Source organism: Enoplosus armatus, chromosome 17, assembly GCF_043641665.1.
Source record: "Enoplosus armatus isolate fEnoArm2 chromosome 17, fEnoArm2.hap1, whole genome shotgun sequence".
Classification (NCBI taxonomy): Eukaryota; Metazoa; Chordata; class Actinopteri; order Centrarchiformes; family Enoplosidae; genus Enoplosus; species Enoplosus armatus.
This window is the reverse complement of record NC_092196.1, coordinates 18721784-18738186: the sequence shown is the minus strand read 5'-3', so window position 1 is coordinate 18738186 and position 16403 is coordinate 18721784. Positions and strand designations below refer to the sequence as shown.

Below are 16403 nucleotides of genomic sequence, written 5' to 3'. Positions count from 1 at the left end.
TGAGGTGAACACATGCACGGACAACATAACGGCTCACCTCACAGTATCAGTTCCCCCTGATTTCCCCTCCTTCCCCTTCCCTGTCCAGACACCCCCCTCCACCCAGAGGTCCTTTAACCTTACATCCCAGTGTTCATTGTGAGGGGGTGGGGGCTGCAGGGGAGGTCAGTCTGAGGGACAGTTGTAGCTGTTGATCCACAGAAGGTCGTCCAGCACACCCCAGTGCAGGTAAAGGATGGAGCCCACCACCAGTACATGCATGATCTGGTGGCTGTTGCACCAGTAGTCAAAGAGGCCCGGGCGGAAGCGCTCCGGGATCCGTGTGATGTTGATGACCCCGCCCAGCACGGCCAGCGCGTCCATCATGAGGAAGTGGCGTAGCGAGGTGGGGCTGCCGCCACCCACCCCCACCCAGCGCAGCAGGAAGAAGGAGAAGCGGAACAGCGCCTGCCAGGCAAAGGAGCGTAGCCGGCGAACGCTGCTCCGAGCCGTGACGGCGCAGTAGATGGCGTGGCTGGACAGCAGGATGTAGACTAACAGGGCCACAGTGCGAATGAATGGGTAGCACAGCAGCGTGCTGTAGACAATGGGCAGCGCCCCTGAGACAAGAAAACACACAAAGGAGAGTCAGCATACAGATACTGAACACCTGGTGCAAGCCACAACGCTAAGAGGTCAAATTCTTTGAGCCTAGTGTGACGCTGCTCTTTCAGAGTGTGGTTAGCAGCATTCAGACCCTCCGATGTTTAGTCAGAGCTTAGACTGGGTGTTAAATGCAGCGATCAACTCTTGTCATGTGAAAGCTCCTTAGGAAACTTTTCAGCAGGAGGAAAATTGCTGAAATGCAGTAAAAAATTCACTAAGTCCATAGGGAGAGCACTTTATGTTTAGCAGAGGAGCCTTTGTAGAAAAGATCTGTTTTTGGGCGCAGTGGTCGCATGGGAGGTAGAGCTGGTTAGAGCGGGTTGGGGGTTCGATGCCCAGCTCCCCCCGTCATGTCGAAGTGTCCTTGAGCAAGACCCTGAACCCTAAGATGCTCCCGATGGAGACCAGCACCTTGCATGGCAGCTCGGTCGCAATCGGTGTGTGAATGTGTGAATGAGACTTATATAAGTGAGATCATTTACCATTTTGTTAGACTGATCTAGAGCTGAAACAAGAAGTCAATCATTCCATTAGTCAATCAGAACAGACAATCAGTAACTATTTTGAGAATTGTTTATGTAATTTGAGGATTTGCTGATGCTCTCTGATTCATATGAAAGTAAATTTAATATCTTTGGGTTTTGGACTGTTCTTTTGGACAAAGCCAATAATGTGATGGGCCTCTTTTTACTATTTTCTGACATTTTACAGACAAAGCAAATAATAAATTAATCGCTAGTTGCAGCCCTACACGCCAGAATATTCTTCATGATGATGACCGATTCTGAAAATTCTTTTGACTCTCGTTAATTTGACTTAGCAGAAACAGCTGCATCATATTAATTTAAGTTGTATGGTGATATTATAAAATACAGTTTGTGTCACAGCATTAATTATTACTGTATTATTATCAGAATAATAAGTATAGTATGGTCATTGGCCAATCTAAATTGTTGGTTTAACATACATAAGTGCATAAATAAATGCAAAATATTGCACTTTATAAAGGCAGCATGGACAGATCAATAATCATTTTAGAACTTGGATCATTGCTTGCATTGGCCGATTGACTCAGTAGTCAAATTTGTTTTGACAAATCAATACTGGTACACCTCCAAGCAAAACACTTCCATGGTAAATCATTGACAATCAATACAGAAAACCCCCCCTCAAAGTAAACAGAGCAGCAATAACAGAGGGGGGGGCAACAATGAGTCCGAAATGATAAAAGGTTGAGAAATATGCTGAGCTGCCAAGAAGAAGTCTTACCCAATGTGTTGATCATGCAGATTCCACACACGTCGAGTTTGAGGAGGGTGTGGTAGACGGGCTCCCCTCCCTCGTGGTTCATGAAGAGGTGATAGAGCACAGAGCCTAGCTGGGGCGACAGGCAAGCCAGGAAGTGCACCACGCCCAACCATGTAACGCTGATCTGAGACCAGGGGATGTTGAGAGGCAGCAGCACCAGGAAGCAAACCAAAGGGATGCCTGGAGAGAGGGAGAGAAACACCTTAGCTGTAATTAAAGATGAAGCCCGTGTAGCTCCTGTCAAGGCTCAACAAACCTGAAACGCATGCTTTTAAAAGGAGAATTCCTTTCTTGTACACAGTGTCATGTACTTAATAAATCTAGTTGACTTTTTGTGCAGTCATTTTGCAATGTCTTCTGTATGTAATTACATATTTTTGACAGTAACATCTGTAACAGTTTTTCAAGGATTTTTTACTGTGGCCGTTTAGTGATTGATAGAAAAAGCCTGAGGTAATGTGCACTTTGGTACAAAAACCATTGGATAAAACAACACGGAAACTTTGACAAAACCAAATTAAGGTGTCATGTTTATTGTGATGGATTATCTAGCTGAGGACTTTTGAGGCCTTTGGATGTTGTTTGTCAAAATGTACAAGACCGAGTCGCTGCGAAGGGTTTCCAACTATGCTGAGTGTGTGCAGACCACAGCAAGAATAACGCGGAGCAGAGCAGAAACCTACATGATTGGCACCAATGTATCAGTGTTACACTTTGAGGGGAAAGACAAGGATCCCAGTAAGCTCATATTTTGATGCAGTAAAGGGCCATATTGCTAATGGCTACATAGCTCCAATTTAAGTCTCTCTATTGGGCAGGGGAGAGGCGTTCACTGCTATGCGAACAAAATCCAGACCTTGAAATTTGATCCACATACAGTTGTTACAATCATTTATCATATTGCACTCCCTTCCCCTTTTTCGCTCACTCTGCCTTTCCCAATGTCAAGGCGTTTGTCCCAGCCAGGTGATACAGGCAATGCCATCTACTGTAACACATCTATTTTAAGTGTGTTATCTCTGCTCCTCCCCCCACTCGTCTTGAGCCGACCGGCTGTACTCAGCCCCAGTCAGGGCTGGATACAGTGGAGAGGACTTCCTCTGATGGCAGCATGAACGTGGTGAAGTGTCTGGGAGCTGAGCTTCTAGCAGGATGTTTTTTAGTTTAAATGCAAAGTAAACCAGCTCATGAAACTTATCTGAAATGTTACAACACAATAAATAAAACCCAACAATGTTCCACTTGAGTTTCAAGCACAGCTCTGTATCTTTTCTTCTAAATTTGGAAAATTGGACAAAAGCTCATTAGATTAAACATCACTTCCTTATGTAGGCAATGATGTTAAGGATGCATTTAAGGTCACATGCTCAGCTGACGTCAGTGGAGTGTAATAAAGCCTTCCAGGGCCACTTCCCTGATGATCACTACTGCACTTTATTCTGTGACTGCTGGCAGTTAAAGTCCCGTGAAATGATGACCTTCAAAATGAGGAAGTTGTCAGAAGTCAGTGAACACACAGACGATCTACTGCACCCTCTATGGCTATAGGTTCTATTTAGATGGTAATAAGAGGAGGGGGCAAAGAAACAAGTCATGCTACTGTGTGCCAAGCTATTGACAGTCTAATCATAGTCTGATAACAGAAAATCACCATGCAGATTGCTAACAAGCTGACACATCAGTCTCACCTCTGGCTGCACAGATTAACACATTACTGCAATTAATTTTGGCTTGCGCCAAGCTATTAAAAGAATGGCATATTGTTGTGTAACCATGGCATTTTGGACAAGATGAAAAGGCCATGGCAGTTTCCGTTATGTGTCTATATGTCCGCTTGTTAGCGAAGGTACATGGCTGGTCAAATATGGCCTACAGTGGTGGAGGAAGTATTCTGATATTTTACTGAAGTAAAAATAGCAATACAAAGTGTAAAAATACTCCATTACAAGTAAAGGCCCTACATTCAAAATCTGTTTTTAGTAAAAGTACAGAAGTAAAGAGTAAAAGTACTTATGATTACCTTGTGATTGTTGTATTGTTGTACATCATAATACTGAAAAAAATGTTACTGATGCATGAACGGGGAAGTAGCATTCACAGTAAGTGTTTCACTTTTACAGTAGCTGGTTGAGCGAGAGTAAATTTTAACTACATTATAGCATATTTTATAAGGTGATCATATGTTTTGTATGTAAAATCATTATCAGCAAACTAGTAACTACAGCGGTCTAATAAAGTTGGTGAATTAAAAGTAAAGTATTTTCTTCTAAAATGTAGTGGAGTAAAAGTAACATAAATACTCAAGTTAATTGCAAGTGCCTAAAATTATATAGTACATTACCTGAGTAAATGTAATGAGTTACTTTCCACCACTGATGACTGATGTATTGATCAAAACCAACCTGCCATCACTCATACATAGACAAACACTCAATGTTTTATAAACCAAAAACAGGCCCATATTATACATGAAATTCAACTTTTTCATCATTAAGACACATTTTTAAAACACAAATATCAATTTAGCTCAAATATATGTAGTAAAAAAATGAAGGGTTTAAGTCATGTGTGCCTTCCTGAATGCAAATGTCCCAGGTTTTAGTGCAGCGTCTGGCTTGGCATCCTTCCGCAGGAACAGTATCTGTACAGGTGTGGGGTAATACTCAAAGTCACACCGGCTACAGAAATCTCACCTGCTGACTAAGCTGTTCATGCTGCTTTTTGTACTCACCGTGAGTGTATATGTTTCCAAGTTCATTGTGCAGGTAAAACAGGCTTCTGATGCAGTCTTGCACAGAAGAGATTGGCCGGTATCCCGTTAGGACGTATTTGTTAAACTGAAGATGTGGAGGTGAATTCGCCCAGTCCAGCAGCCTGGGTCCATTTAAAAATGCCATAGCAAACAAGACCGTTAAAAGGACGCCGCCGAATAAGTAAAAAACAGACTGTACACCTATATACACATTTAATAAGATTATTGCGACTAAAACCTTATGGGATACCATTGGTGTTGGCATTAGGGTTTCTATATTGTGCTGTTAGCCTCCTAGCTTGGCGCTAGCAAGCTCTCGTTAAGTCTTTCAGCACTACCCGGCAACGGTGAATCCGCGCCGCCGCTGTTTGCTTTGAACCGCCGGTACCTGTGTGAGTGTCATCCGCAAGGTTGGAGACAGACACGGCCAGCCACATACATGGTGCAAGCTCGGGACGGTCATTACATTTGGCATCTAAAAAATGTCTGTGTAGCACCTAAAAGCCTTGAGCGGTTGAGAGGCAATGTTCCTCTTCATGTTAAAGCCGCTTCCTCATTAGTTAGCATTCCAATGCAGCAGCACAGGCTTGAACGCGTCCCAGGCAGGGATGCTGTGGGTGTTGGAGTGTGAGCCGTGCTTCCATCCAACTCCAGATGATGCTAGCTTGATCCTAGCGGTCAGATTTGCAATAGAGGACTAGCAGGTCATACCTTTACTTTTATAGAAGCAAACGTGCGCCATATGCCGAGGGCAGTTACGTGTGAAGCTGCCTCGCTTTCGTAATGCTATTAAAAAACAGATGAGATCCGTGATTCTGGAGCGGAGATTTTGGGAAGGACTGCGGGCTAGCAAGCCGGGTACTCGGCTACCGATGTCCTGTCACTGTGGCTGAGGAACCTGATATTTGAGCCGGCTGACTCCAAACACACGCAGTCCGGTCCATAAAGGTTATATTCAGTGTCTTCAACATCTGCTTTATCCAATTATTTAACACCATTATTTCTGGCTAGCTGTATTCTTTGAAACGCAGAGTCTTCCCTGGCGGCCTCAAGTCCCCTGCATCGCCTCTACACGAGTGTCAAGTTATATACTATGAAAGGGATGACACTTCCGGTCATTGTTTTCAAAATAAAACCAAGCTCTATGGACATGCCACATTTTCAGCACAGTGGCTACAAAATTCAAACATTGAAATAAAAACTGCATTTGGTGCCGTTGTTATCTTAACTGGTATTTTAGATGTGTTGGTGCCCAGAATGTTGCAGGTTCAAGTCTACAAATGAGGGGAAATATGTCAACAGTCCAGGCGCTGTGTAGCAAGGCCCTTAATCCCAATTTGTGTGTAGTATGCAGTAGCAGGTTCCTGTAGTATTGAATGCATGGAATTATATTGATATACATTTTAACACAGATGTTGATGTATAGGCAGTATGCTCATCAAGATCATGCATGTTCATTGTTCAGTTGAGTTTAGCTAAGCCTGGTTAACACAAATACACAAGATGAAACACTTTAGGGTTGGCCCAGGGCAAATATTTGCTTTTGGGCCACTACTGGCCCTCCGGTTCTCCACCTCCTGCCTTGTGTACATTGTGTATGTACTCTTTCAACCTGTATTCCTGCGCTGTAATAATACTACTTACCCGGCTCCAGGTTTTCTTTGTGATAATTTAATTAAATAAAACTTTATTAAAGAACATGCGCCATGTGGGAACAATATGTACTAAAAATCATAAATGCAACATACAAGACAGGTCCACAAGGTCCATCTTAATTGTTGGTGCATATTCTCTAACAAATGTGCAATTACCCAAACCAACAGACACACAGTGAACCTAGGCTTTTGGGGCCCCTGGAAGTCTGGGGACCTAAACCAGCTGCCCACTTTGCCCACTTGGTAATCCATCTTTCTCTTTATATAAAAAAAGAGAACACTTTCAATACACTTACTTATTTAAAGATCAAATCTTATTTTGAAGGCGAACTCTTTTAACTTCCGGTATTATTCTCATTGACTGAGACTAGTTTGGTGCTGCTTGGACGCACTTGGCAGTGTGAATACCAACACTGACTGAGCTGTAGTTGCCTTCACTACAGCCGGAAATATTGCAGTTACCAACTAAGCACACATGATTAACATAAAGAACATGATTATTGTTTCTAAGTTACTACTAAAAACAAATATGTTCATTACAGCAACAAAATATGTACTTATTTCTGTAGTAATAATAATAATAATAGTAATTACAGAAAGTTATTAAGGTCAGCCCTTCAAGAATGTTTCCATGTTAATTTTTCTGAAAACTATGATTATACCAGAGAAACAAAATACTATTCATAATTACAGAAATTATGGGAGTCTCATATTTCATCTTGAGAGAATCCACTCAGACACATGACAATTTGAGTGCAGTGCTCAAATCTCAAATATGCTGCGTGTTGTTGACTTCTAATTACAAACAACAACTGAAATACTGTCATGATATGGTCGATTTTGCTATTATTACTGCACAAAAGTAATACATGCACTTGGAGTTAGAAGCTTCCGAGGAGCACTTGAAGGCAGCAGGTGACGTGCTGTGTTCCTCTAATAGGAGAGGACTGTTGAGGAGCCGGATGAATCACACCACCGCCACCTCTCACCTCTCTCTGCTGCTTGGACCCTATGACATGTTGCCGCCTGCAACCACACCACAAACACGACCCCCCCCCCCCCCCCCCCCCCCCCCCCCCCCCCCCCTTCTGGTGTGTTCAGAATTACTCTCGATTCTTAGTTCTTGGTCTTTCACACCCAACGTGGAAAACACTACAGCCAATTCTATTTGTTGTACCGCGCTCCAGGTCCGTACTCTTGCTTGTATCAGGTTCAGTCCTTAAAATGGACAAAGTAATTATTGTAGGTGATTTCAATGTCATGTGGACATTGATGATGATAGTCTTAGTGCTGCATTTATCTCAGTATTAGATTCGATTGACTTCTGTCAGAGTGTATATAAACCCACTCACTGTTTTAACCACACCCTCGACGTTGTTCTGGCACATGGCATTGAAATAGAACATGTAATAGTTTTTCCACAGAATCCTTTTTTATTGGACCATTATTTAGTAACATTTGAATTCCTATTTCTGGACTACACGCCAGTAGCTAAATTTAAGGAAGTGATTCCATCAGCATTTCATTCAATGCCATGTCTCAATATAACAGAATACTCTTATGCTATTGGTGATCTTACTGATAGTGCTGCAGACTCACTGCGAATGATACTTGACTCTATTAAACCTCTAAAAAAGAAGATAATAAAAACAAAGAAAGTCAGCTCCGCAAATTAAAGCAAACATTGCGAAAACTTGAGAGGAACTCTCAGCACAGGCTTGAACGCAGAGAGAACTCTGGTCACTTTTGTGTGTTCAGTTTTTACTTCAGTTTAATCTATATTAAGGTCTTTATGAATTAAAATTAAAATTACATTTTTATATTTTATATTGTTTCATATATCTACGTATTTGCATCATAACGTGCTCATTATGCTGAAGACACCAGCCTGATCTTTAACAGGACAGCAAAGCATATTCAGTTCACCATCTAAAAGTTCATGAAGTTGTTGAAATGTGAGTTTGATTAAAAGCAGCTTTTGCAAACAACCTTATTTTTGCTTTATTTCTTTTATCTGTGCATTATTTTTAGCATTTTCTTCTTTCTTTCTTTCAATACAGGCATTTATAACATGAACTAGTGTGTTTCATACATTTTAATCACATTATTGCCTTGCTGATTTTTGACATATTTGACTCCCATTTCTAAAGAGAGAAGTAAAGAATAGAATGATAAAGCGTACTGTTTAGATCACATATGCAGAGTTCATTGCACATGTAATGCCATCATATTATAAATGTTTTATGCATTTCATAGTCGGTTAGTTTCGCTCCTACTTGCAATGTTTTTTAAATCTCCTTAGTGCGAAATATATATAAATATATTTTTAATGTACACTGCTCAAAAAAATTAAAGGAACACTTTGAAAACACATCAGATCTCAATGGGAAAAAAATCATGCTGGATATCTATACTGATATGGACTGTGTAATGTGTTAGGAACGAAAGGATCGTTCGGCCACATCGTTTGATGGAAATAAAAATTATCAACCTACAGAGGGCTGAATTCAAAGACACCCCGAAAATCAAAGTGAAAAAATGATGCGGCAGGCTAGTCCATTTTGCTGAAATTCCATTGCAGCAACTCAAAATGATACTCAGTACTGTGTATTGCCCCCACGTGCTTGTAAGCATGCCTGACAACGTCGGGGCCTCCCCAGACCATCACTGAGCCACCACCAAACCGGTCATGCTGAATGATGTTACAGACAGCATAATGTTCTCCACAGCTTCTCCAAACCCTTTCACGTCTGTCACATGTGCTCAGGGTGACCCTGCTCTCATCTGTGAAAAGTACAGGGCGCCAGTGGCGGACCTGCCAATTCTGGTGTTCTATGGCAAATGCCAATCGAGCTCCACGGTGCCGGGCAGTGAGCACAGGGCCCACTAGAGGACGTCTGGCCCTCAGGCCACCCTCATGAAGTCTGTTTCTGATTGTTTGGTCAGAGACATTCACACCTGCTGGAGGTCATTTTGTAGGGCTCTGGCAGTGCTCATCCTGTTCCTCCTTGCACAAAGGAGCAGATACCGGTCCTGCTGATGGGTTAAGGACCTTCTACGGCCCTGTCCAGCTCTCCTAGAGTAACTGCCTGTCTCCTGGAATCTCCTCCAAGCTCTTGAGACTGTGCTGGGACACACAGCAAACCTTCTGGCAATGGCACGTATTGATATGCCATCCTGGAGGAGTTGGACTGCCTGTGCGACCTCTGTAGGGTCCCGGTATCGCCTCATTCTACCAGTAGTGACACTGATCCTAGCCAAATGCAAAACTAGTGAAAAACAGTCAGAAAAGATGAGGAGGGAAAAAATGTCAGTGGCCTCCACCTGGCAAACTATTCCTGTTTTGGGGGTCGTCTCATTGTTGCCCCTCTAGTGCACCTGTTGTTAATTTCATTAACACCAAAGCAGCTGAAACTGATTAATAACCCCCTCTGCTACTTAACTGACCAGATCAATATCCCAGAAGTTTAATTAACTTGATGCTATACTCTGATTAAAAGTTTGAGCAGTGTATGAATCAAAGCATTTATCAGCTTTCAATGATTGTTTTCTTGTTATCTTACCTGTAATTTGAATACCCCTTTCTACGTTGTTGGTGTATCTTAATTTAGATTCAATTTCTTTGCTGCTGAAACTGCCCAGATGTTATCCCAGCTTGTCATACACAACTGTTAGTTACTTTGTGTTTGTGATGAACTTAAGAATTTCATCGTTAGAGTGTGGCAGTCTCCAGTTCTCACAGAGTATGGCCACAGCCCACCACTTCAGAGAAATGAAAGGTTTGTGGTCTCTGGTTCGTCATTGACTGGAAAGCCAGTCTGACTTTCATGTTGTCGCTATCTGTTTGAGTTCCTTTATAGATCACCAGCTCCTCCCCCTCAGCGCTGAGTCTGCTCATCATCGTTGAAACTGTCACACCACCTTTTTCCCCTGTTCTCTTTAAGACCACCGTCACCTCACCCCCCTCACCACCTCCTGCCCTGTTTTTTTTTTACATTTAAACACAAAGCACTGATATCCATCCTCTCAGTCAGTTTCACAAATGCAGCGTGAACAGGCAAGACGAAGGTGAGTCCACGCTGATGTGCTCATATTGAAATATCTTTTCACTTTACTTGAATAACCGTCTGTGGGTTATTTAATATAGTGCTGAGTTATTAAGCATCCGGGTGCAGTGTGAGAAATTCTATTGTATAGTTTAGTCCTGTCACATTTGTGAGAGCAGTAGTTTCAAATATTCAGTGTAAGGCAAGTCAATTTATTTATGGAGCACATTTGAAAACAACAAATATTGACCACAGCATTGTTTACTTGTGATAGTTGTGGAGACTCAAATGCAGTTGTAAAAAGATTAGTCTTAAGACAGGATTTTGAAAATGACAATGGACTGCAAAGACCTGACAGTAAGGGCTAAAATGTCCCACAGTCCGGGGGTCAATAATGGAAAATGTTTGATCACATTTGGATTTTGACTAAGAGCAGAGAATGGAGGGGACTAATAGAGCCCCAAGAATGTGGGTTAAACCACAGATGGAAACCGAGGGTCAGAAAACGCAGGGGGTTTGTCTGACTCAAATGAGAAGACACTTAAAGGTGTCCTGCCAAGATATCTTGTAAACAAACAAGAGTTATGTTCACATTCAGTATTTTTCACCAAAACACATTGTGTGTTGAATGCTTTTCCTTTCTTATTTGGGGCCTTGAGGTACACCACAAGAGAAAGAATAAAAGAAAGATAAAGAGTTGTCACTCATAACTGAAACTGATCTATTGTGCAGATAAGACTCGAACCACAAGACCATACCCTGATTATAAGCCAAACGACAAAGAGAACAGAAAGATAAACTTTCAAAAGCAGTAGAGGGATCTAAAACAATTAAAATCACGTCATTTATAATGTCTAAAGACATCACAGCGTCATTTGTTACCCTTATTAGAGCAAACTAAGTCGACAGGACACTATCCAAAATGTTGTTGATGTTTACAAAGAAGACAAGCTAAGAAAAGAAAGACCTCAGATAAAAATGACAAGTTTGAGATTGGTAGGTTTTGTTGATCAAAGTGTATCGCTGCATGTTTGAAGGAGGATGAGACATAACAATTGATCAACCAGGTGTTTGTTATGGATAAACTACTAAAAACTTCTTCAAGAAGGAGTGACGGAATTACTATATGTCGATCAAGTAGTAGTGGCGCACTAATCAACTGCTTCACTTGCTCCTGTTTGTTAAACTAAAATGTTTGTTTTTCAGAATAAACCATCAGTTTGCATCCATCACCCAACTTACCAGCAACATGTTTCTGTTGAATATTTGTATCTGTGCCAGCCTCATGCTGTCCCTCCCTCAGTGTACGTATCAATCATGCATAGAGGGGACACCCAGACAGTGCTTGGATGCAGAATCTGCTCCAGGTACAAATTTGGCCGGGGAGGGCTTCGACATCATCAAAATGGAACGTAAGGGGGCCTTTGTGCTCGACATGAATCAGTGGAAACGCAAGGACAAGACTTGCACCCTGTGTGCCAACCCCTATTTGGAGAACAAAAAGCAAAAGCTGCCCTTGTCCGTGGAGGACTGGAGACCAAAGCACTCCTGCAGCATGAAAGTGGCCAGTAAACTCCACCGATCCAGTGAGTCTCTGGTCAGTTCCAGCACCTCATCGGTTGAAAACAACTGGCAGGTCAATCTAGATGTTGATGTAAAGGGGAGAAGCGGCTCATTGATGCTAGCTGGTACAAATTCTAAATTGGCTGATTACTCCATGGAAAAAACGAAGAATGACAAGTTCAGCTTCACAAGCCACAGCATATCCTGTGAGTACTACAGGTAAGAAGATGAACACTGTCTCCACACACTCCCCTGGATGCAAAGATTAATGCAATGAACAAAATGAAAGAACTTTAATGCTCAAATGCAATACTGTTGTATGCCTGTTTCATACTGGTCAGTCTTTTATTTTCTGGTGCCTCATTGCAAACAGCTACAGAGTGTCCAGCACTCCCAAGTTGCACAAAGATTTTCGCATAGCAGTGAAACAGCTCCCCAAAACATACAGCCCTGAATACAAGCAACGATTCTACAAAGTGATTGACAACTTTGGCACCCATTACATCACCAAGGTGAACCAAAATGATCAAAATAAAAACATTAACACATTGGCATAATTATAGAAAGTAACACATTTGCTTATGCTTTATGTGTTAAAATACATAATTCTAGGTAAAGTTGGGAGGAAGCGTTCAATCTGTGACCAGCATCAGGCAGTGCCAGGCCAGCCTGCAGGGCCTCAGCGTGGAGGAGGTGCAGATGTGCCTGGATGTCGAGGCGTCCGCCAGCTTCAAAGCTACAATAAGTACTCAATCAAAACACTGCAAGAATGACATTGACAAGATGGAAAGTAAGACATCCTTCTCTGGCCTCTTCAACGACAGGTATAGAACATTTTTCATATATTTTCTCACGTTTTCTATTCAGTTGCACGCTTTGACTCAATACACTCTTATAAATGATTATTTTCAGCACCAGAAAAGCCAAATTGCCTTTAAGCAACTCTCTCCTCTACAGGTTCACAGAAATAAAGGGGGGCCATACCACAGATCCAGACATTCTCTTCTCTGCTGACAAAAATCCGTCAGCCTACAAAGAATGGCTTGACACACTACCACTGAGTCCAGACATAGTTTCATATTCGCTGGAATCGCTTCATGAGTTACTGCCTATTAACACCCCTGTCCGGAAGAACCTGCGCTCGGCCATTAGCCATTACATCCTGGAGAAAGGCCTGTGGAGGAACTGCAGTGACAGCTGTCAGGCCGGCATCAAGAGCGACTCGAGGGATTCCTGCGTCTGCCAATGCCACAACGACCCTGCTGTAAGACAAGACTGCTGTCCGACCCGTAAGGGTATGGCACGGGTCATCATAACGGTACAACGGGCTTCTGGCCTTTGGGGAGACCACACCACAGCCACGGATGGCTACGTGAAGGTGTCCTTCAATGGGCTAATGGTTCGGCGTTCTCCTGTCATTCCCAACAACAACAACCCACACTGGGCCATGATCGTCGACCTGGGCACCAACGATTTGTCAGCAGGAAATAAAGTGAGATTTGAAGTGTGGGATGAGGACAACAACTGGGACGACGACCTGTTGGGAAACTGTGAGCAAGTTCTGTCTGCTGGAGTCAAGGAGGATCTCTGTAATCTGCAGCACGGCCGGCTCTTCTACAAACTGGAGGTAAAATGTGCTCCAAGTCTGAGAGGAGATTCATGCATGGACTATAAACCTTCACCTATGAGTCAAAGTCTGAAGAAGCTGTATGTGTCCCGTCATGCCCACCCTGTTCCAAACGCCATGCTGTTGGAAATGGGTGTGTTTGTGGACAAAACAAGCTCACAGAGAAACCAGAGTCTTACTGTCAAGAGTCAAAAGTTTGATGTGGTATAACACTTATATAGCTATGATATACACGCTTATATAGCAACATTACTCTTTTCATGAGATGCAGAACTGACACTCCTTATCAAAACTGAAGTATGTCTGTTTGGAAATCAAATGCTTTATTTTAGAACTTTAGAACTTTGTTTTTTATTTTCATTTTATGTGTTCAAAAAGAACATGCCAGCAGATGTTATGTATTGTGCAATCATTTTGTGGCATTATATTATCTATATAAACATGTGTGTTTTATGTATCTTAATCACGTTGGTCAGTTCCATCACCTGATGGATTCTTGACATGTTTGTTTATCATGAATAAAAGCAGTATCTGAACTGTCCGTAGTATTTGATGTTTCATCTTATTAGTTCAAGTTTTGATTTGAATGTTCCTGTTCGATTTGTCTAAGGTTGTGTTGCCCGACATGTGAAAGGAAGTGGTAAAACTTCCTGTGTGCAGTTGAGGCTTTGCTGATGCTATTACAGAGAACAATGCGTGCTAGTAAACAATATGTAAAATGTTCTTACTCAGAAGTTTCTATTCAGCATCATTTGACATGTAATTTATTGGATTCAAACAGTAAAATCATCATTTTAATATTTATCTTAAAACATAGAGACAATTTTCGTGGACTTAACATCTATTTATGTTCATCAATCACCACCATTTTTTTCAGTGTTGACAGAATAAGACTGGTGGGGCACTGCAGGACAAACAGACATGGGTAACAAATGTCCACGTACAGAGAAAGACGACAGGGTCAAGAAAAATAAAACAGAAAACAAAACAGACAATGGAGTGAAACGCACAAAAAGCTTTAACATTACACTGAAGACATTATGGAAACGATCCACTTGAAGACGTCCAGGTCATTTGAATCAGCCTGGTTAAAGACAGACACAAAGAGGTTGTATATTCAGTCTACTTTTCTTTTTAATAAGAAACACCAGCTAAAAATGAGAGAACCTACACTGATGTTTTACTGGACCTTCAGGCACCAATTATAAAGCTTTTTTCATTCTCACCTTTGTATCCATTTCCAAGGGCCCCGTTCACTCCGCCATATTTGCCAGGTTGCTCTCCTGTGAAAAGATCAATCCAGTTCAATGTTATAAATGTGCTCAGAAGGAAACTGCAGCAGTAAGAAAAAGAAGTTTGACAGCTGAGTTAAATCTTGCAAAAAAAGGGCTTTGACTTTTATTAGAGGACTCAGCCAACTCACTATGCAGGCGCCATACCCTAAAGTGGAAAATAATCCATAATGCATGCAGTTGTGCTTTTTGTGTGAAAGCAATTTAAGTAAAAGTACATGTTCAGAGCATGTAAAGAGAACAATTGTGAGTAAAAAAGTTCATTTTCCAAAAATAGCATTACCTTATTTGTTTTACTCAGGAAGAAATGTGTATGTTTGAAAGTGCAGTAATATTTAGACACATGCAAAACTGCACAATAATTAGATACGAAAGCTATTTTGTAGCACAGCAAAATATGCGGTGCACTATGTGCTGTCACCGTAATATTATGAAAGAAGACATGACAAATAAGGTCACTAGAAACAACAAGTGGAAGTTGATAATAAATGAGGAAGTCTGGGGGTTTTCTTGCTTACCCAAGGCATCTTGAGTTGCTCCTAGCTGTGCACCGTAACCTTATAAAACACAAGCAAAGATGTTACAACAAACCAGGACAAAAGGCAAATACACAAAATACATTTATGTTGTGATTTGGTGTTTTTTTTTGGACTTCAGGAGTGGCTGGAGAAATGTGTGCTTAAAAATTTAAATCTTAATTATGCAAGACATACCGATACTAAAAATACTACCACCATCTCTGTGAATTGCAATGTGACGTACTGGTGTGACATTAAGGAGGTCTTTCTTTGGGTGAGAGAGTGCATGAAAATTCACCTGTTTGCTGAGCTCCATATCCTGCACCAGCTCCTGAAACAACACAAAACATGTCGATACTTGGAGATATAACAAACACACACACAGCACAGCCTCATAGCATAGCCTTATCTCATATCACAAGACATACAAAAAGAGATGGGAACGAAAGATGGGGAATCTGACATCTCTGGCTGAATTCATGACAATTGAAAAAACTGTAAATTACTCTTCTGCTTATTGTCTGTGTTCTTAATTAAGTTTAACCTTTTTAGTATTGTTTTCATTATTATCTGGGACTTATCTGGTTAAATGAACACTAACCAACAGCCCGCTGCTTTAGAGAAACAGCCAGACAGTACTTTTTCCATCACATACAGTTTTTCACACTTTGCAGCTCACACAATCAGTCATCCTCACCATATTTGTTGGCGGTTTTGGTGCCTTCAGCTCCGAGGCCAAGCTGCTGCGCAGCATATGGGTAGCCACCATCACCTGAGGGGATGACACAAATCCGTTTGTGTTTAACTGTTGAGGTAGCTGTGATGTTGTGATAAACAGGATGAGTGTGGTATAACAAGAAGAGACACTGTTTAAATTATCATTAAGTTTTTTATTGTCACAACTCATAGTTAGATCCACTAGTATTATAACTTTAGTAAGAAGTACTGTTGCAATGGTTACCTTAAAGGAATAGTTCAACATTTTTTCTTGCAGAGA

General features: G+C 41.6%; 2 protein-coding genes across 2 annotated transcripts; one reads left to right on the top strand and one right to left on the bottom strand.

Annotated features, from left to right (window-relative positions):
- Window positions 1-165: 165 nt before the first annotated feature.
- On the bottom strand, window positions 166-4865 carry paqr4a (progestin and adipoQ receptor family member IVa). Its single transcript, XM_070923810.1, has 3 exons — window positions 4685-4865; window positions 1915-2133; window positions 166-599 (listed from the first exon to the last, which is right to left on the bottom strand). Exons 1-3 carry the CDS (start codon window positions 4848-4850, stop codon window positions 166-168), a joined length of 819 nt encoding a protein of 272 aa, XP_070779911.1. The 5' UTR covers window positions 4851-4865.
- Window positions 4866-10402: 5537 nt separating this feature from the next.
- Window positions 10403-14137, top strand: LOC139300277 (perforin-1-like). The gene is made up of 5 exons (XM_070923309.1): window positions 10403-10428; window positions 11613-12188; window positions 12343-12481; window positions 12582-12793; window positions 12927-14137. Exons 1-5 carry the CDS (start codon window positions 10403-10405, stop codon window positions 13804-13806), a joined length of 1833 nt encoding a protein of 610 aa, XP_070779410.1. The 3' UTR covers window positions 13807-14137.
- Window positions 14138-16403: the final 2266 nt, after the last annotated feature.

Bases quoted from the DNA above. Each gene is read 5' to 3' on its own strand.
- LOC139300277 (XM_070923309.1), top strand. From the start codon at position 10,403: ATGCAGCGTGAACAGGCAAGACGAAG. The intron at 12,189-12,342 runs GTAAGAAGATGA...CATTGCAAACAG, and splicing joins ATATCCTGTGAGTACTACAG to CTACAGAGTGTCCAGCACTC. The intron at 12,482-12,581 runs GTGAACCAAAAT...ACATAATTCTAG, and splicing joins GCACCCATTACATCACCAAG to GTAAAGTTGGGAGGAAGCGT.
- paqr4a (XM_070923810.1), bottom strand. From the start codon at position 4,850: ATGGCATTTTTAAATGGACCCAGGCTGCTGGACTGGGCGAATTCACCT. The intron at 2,134-4,684 runs GTGAGTACAAAA...CCCTCTCTCCAG, and splicing joins TGGAAACATATACACTCACG to GCATCCCTTTGGTTTGCTTC. The intron at 600-1,914 runs GTAAGACTTCTT...TTCTTGTCTCAG, and splicing joins CTGCATGATCAACACATTGG to GGGCGCTGCCCATTGTCTAC.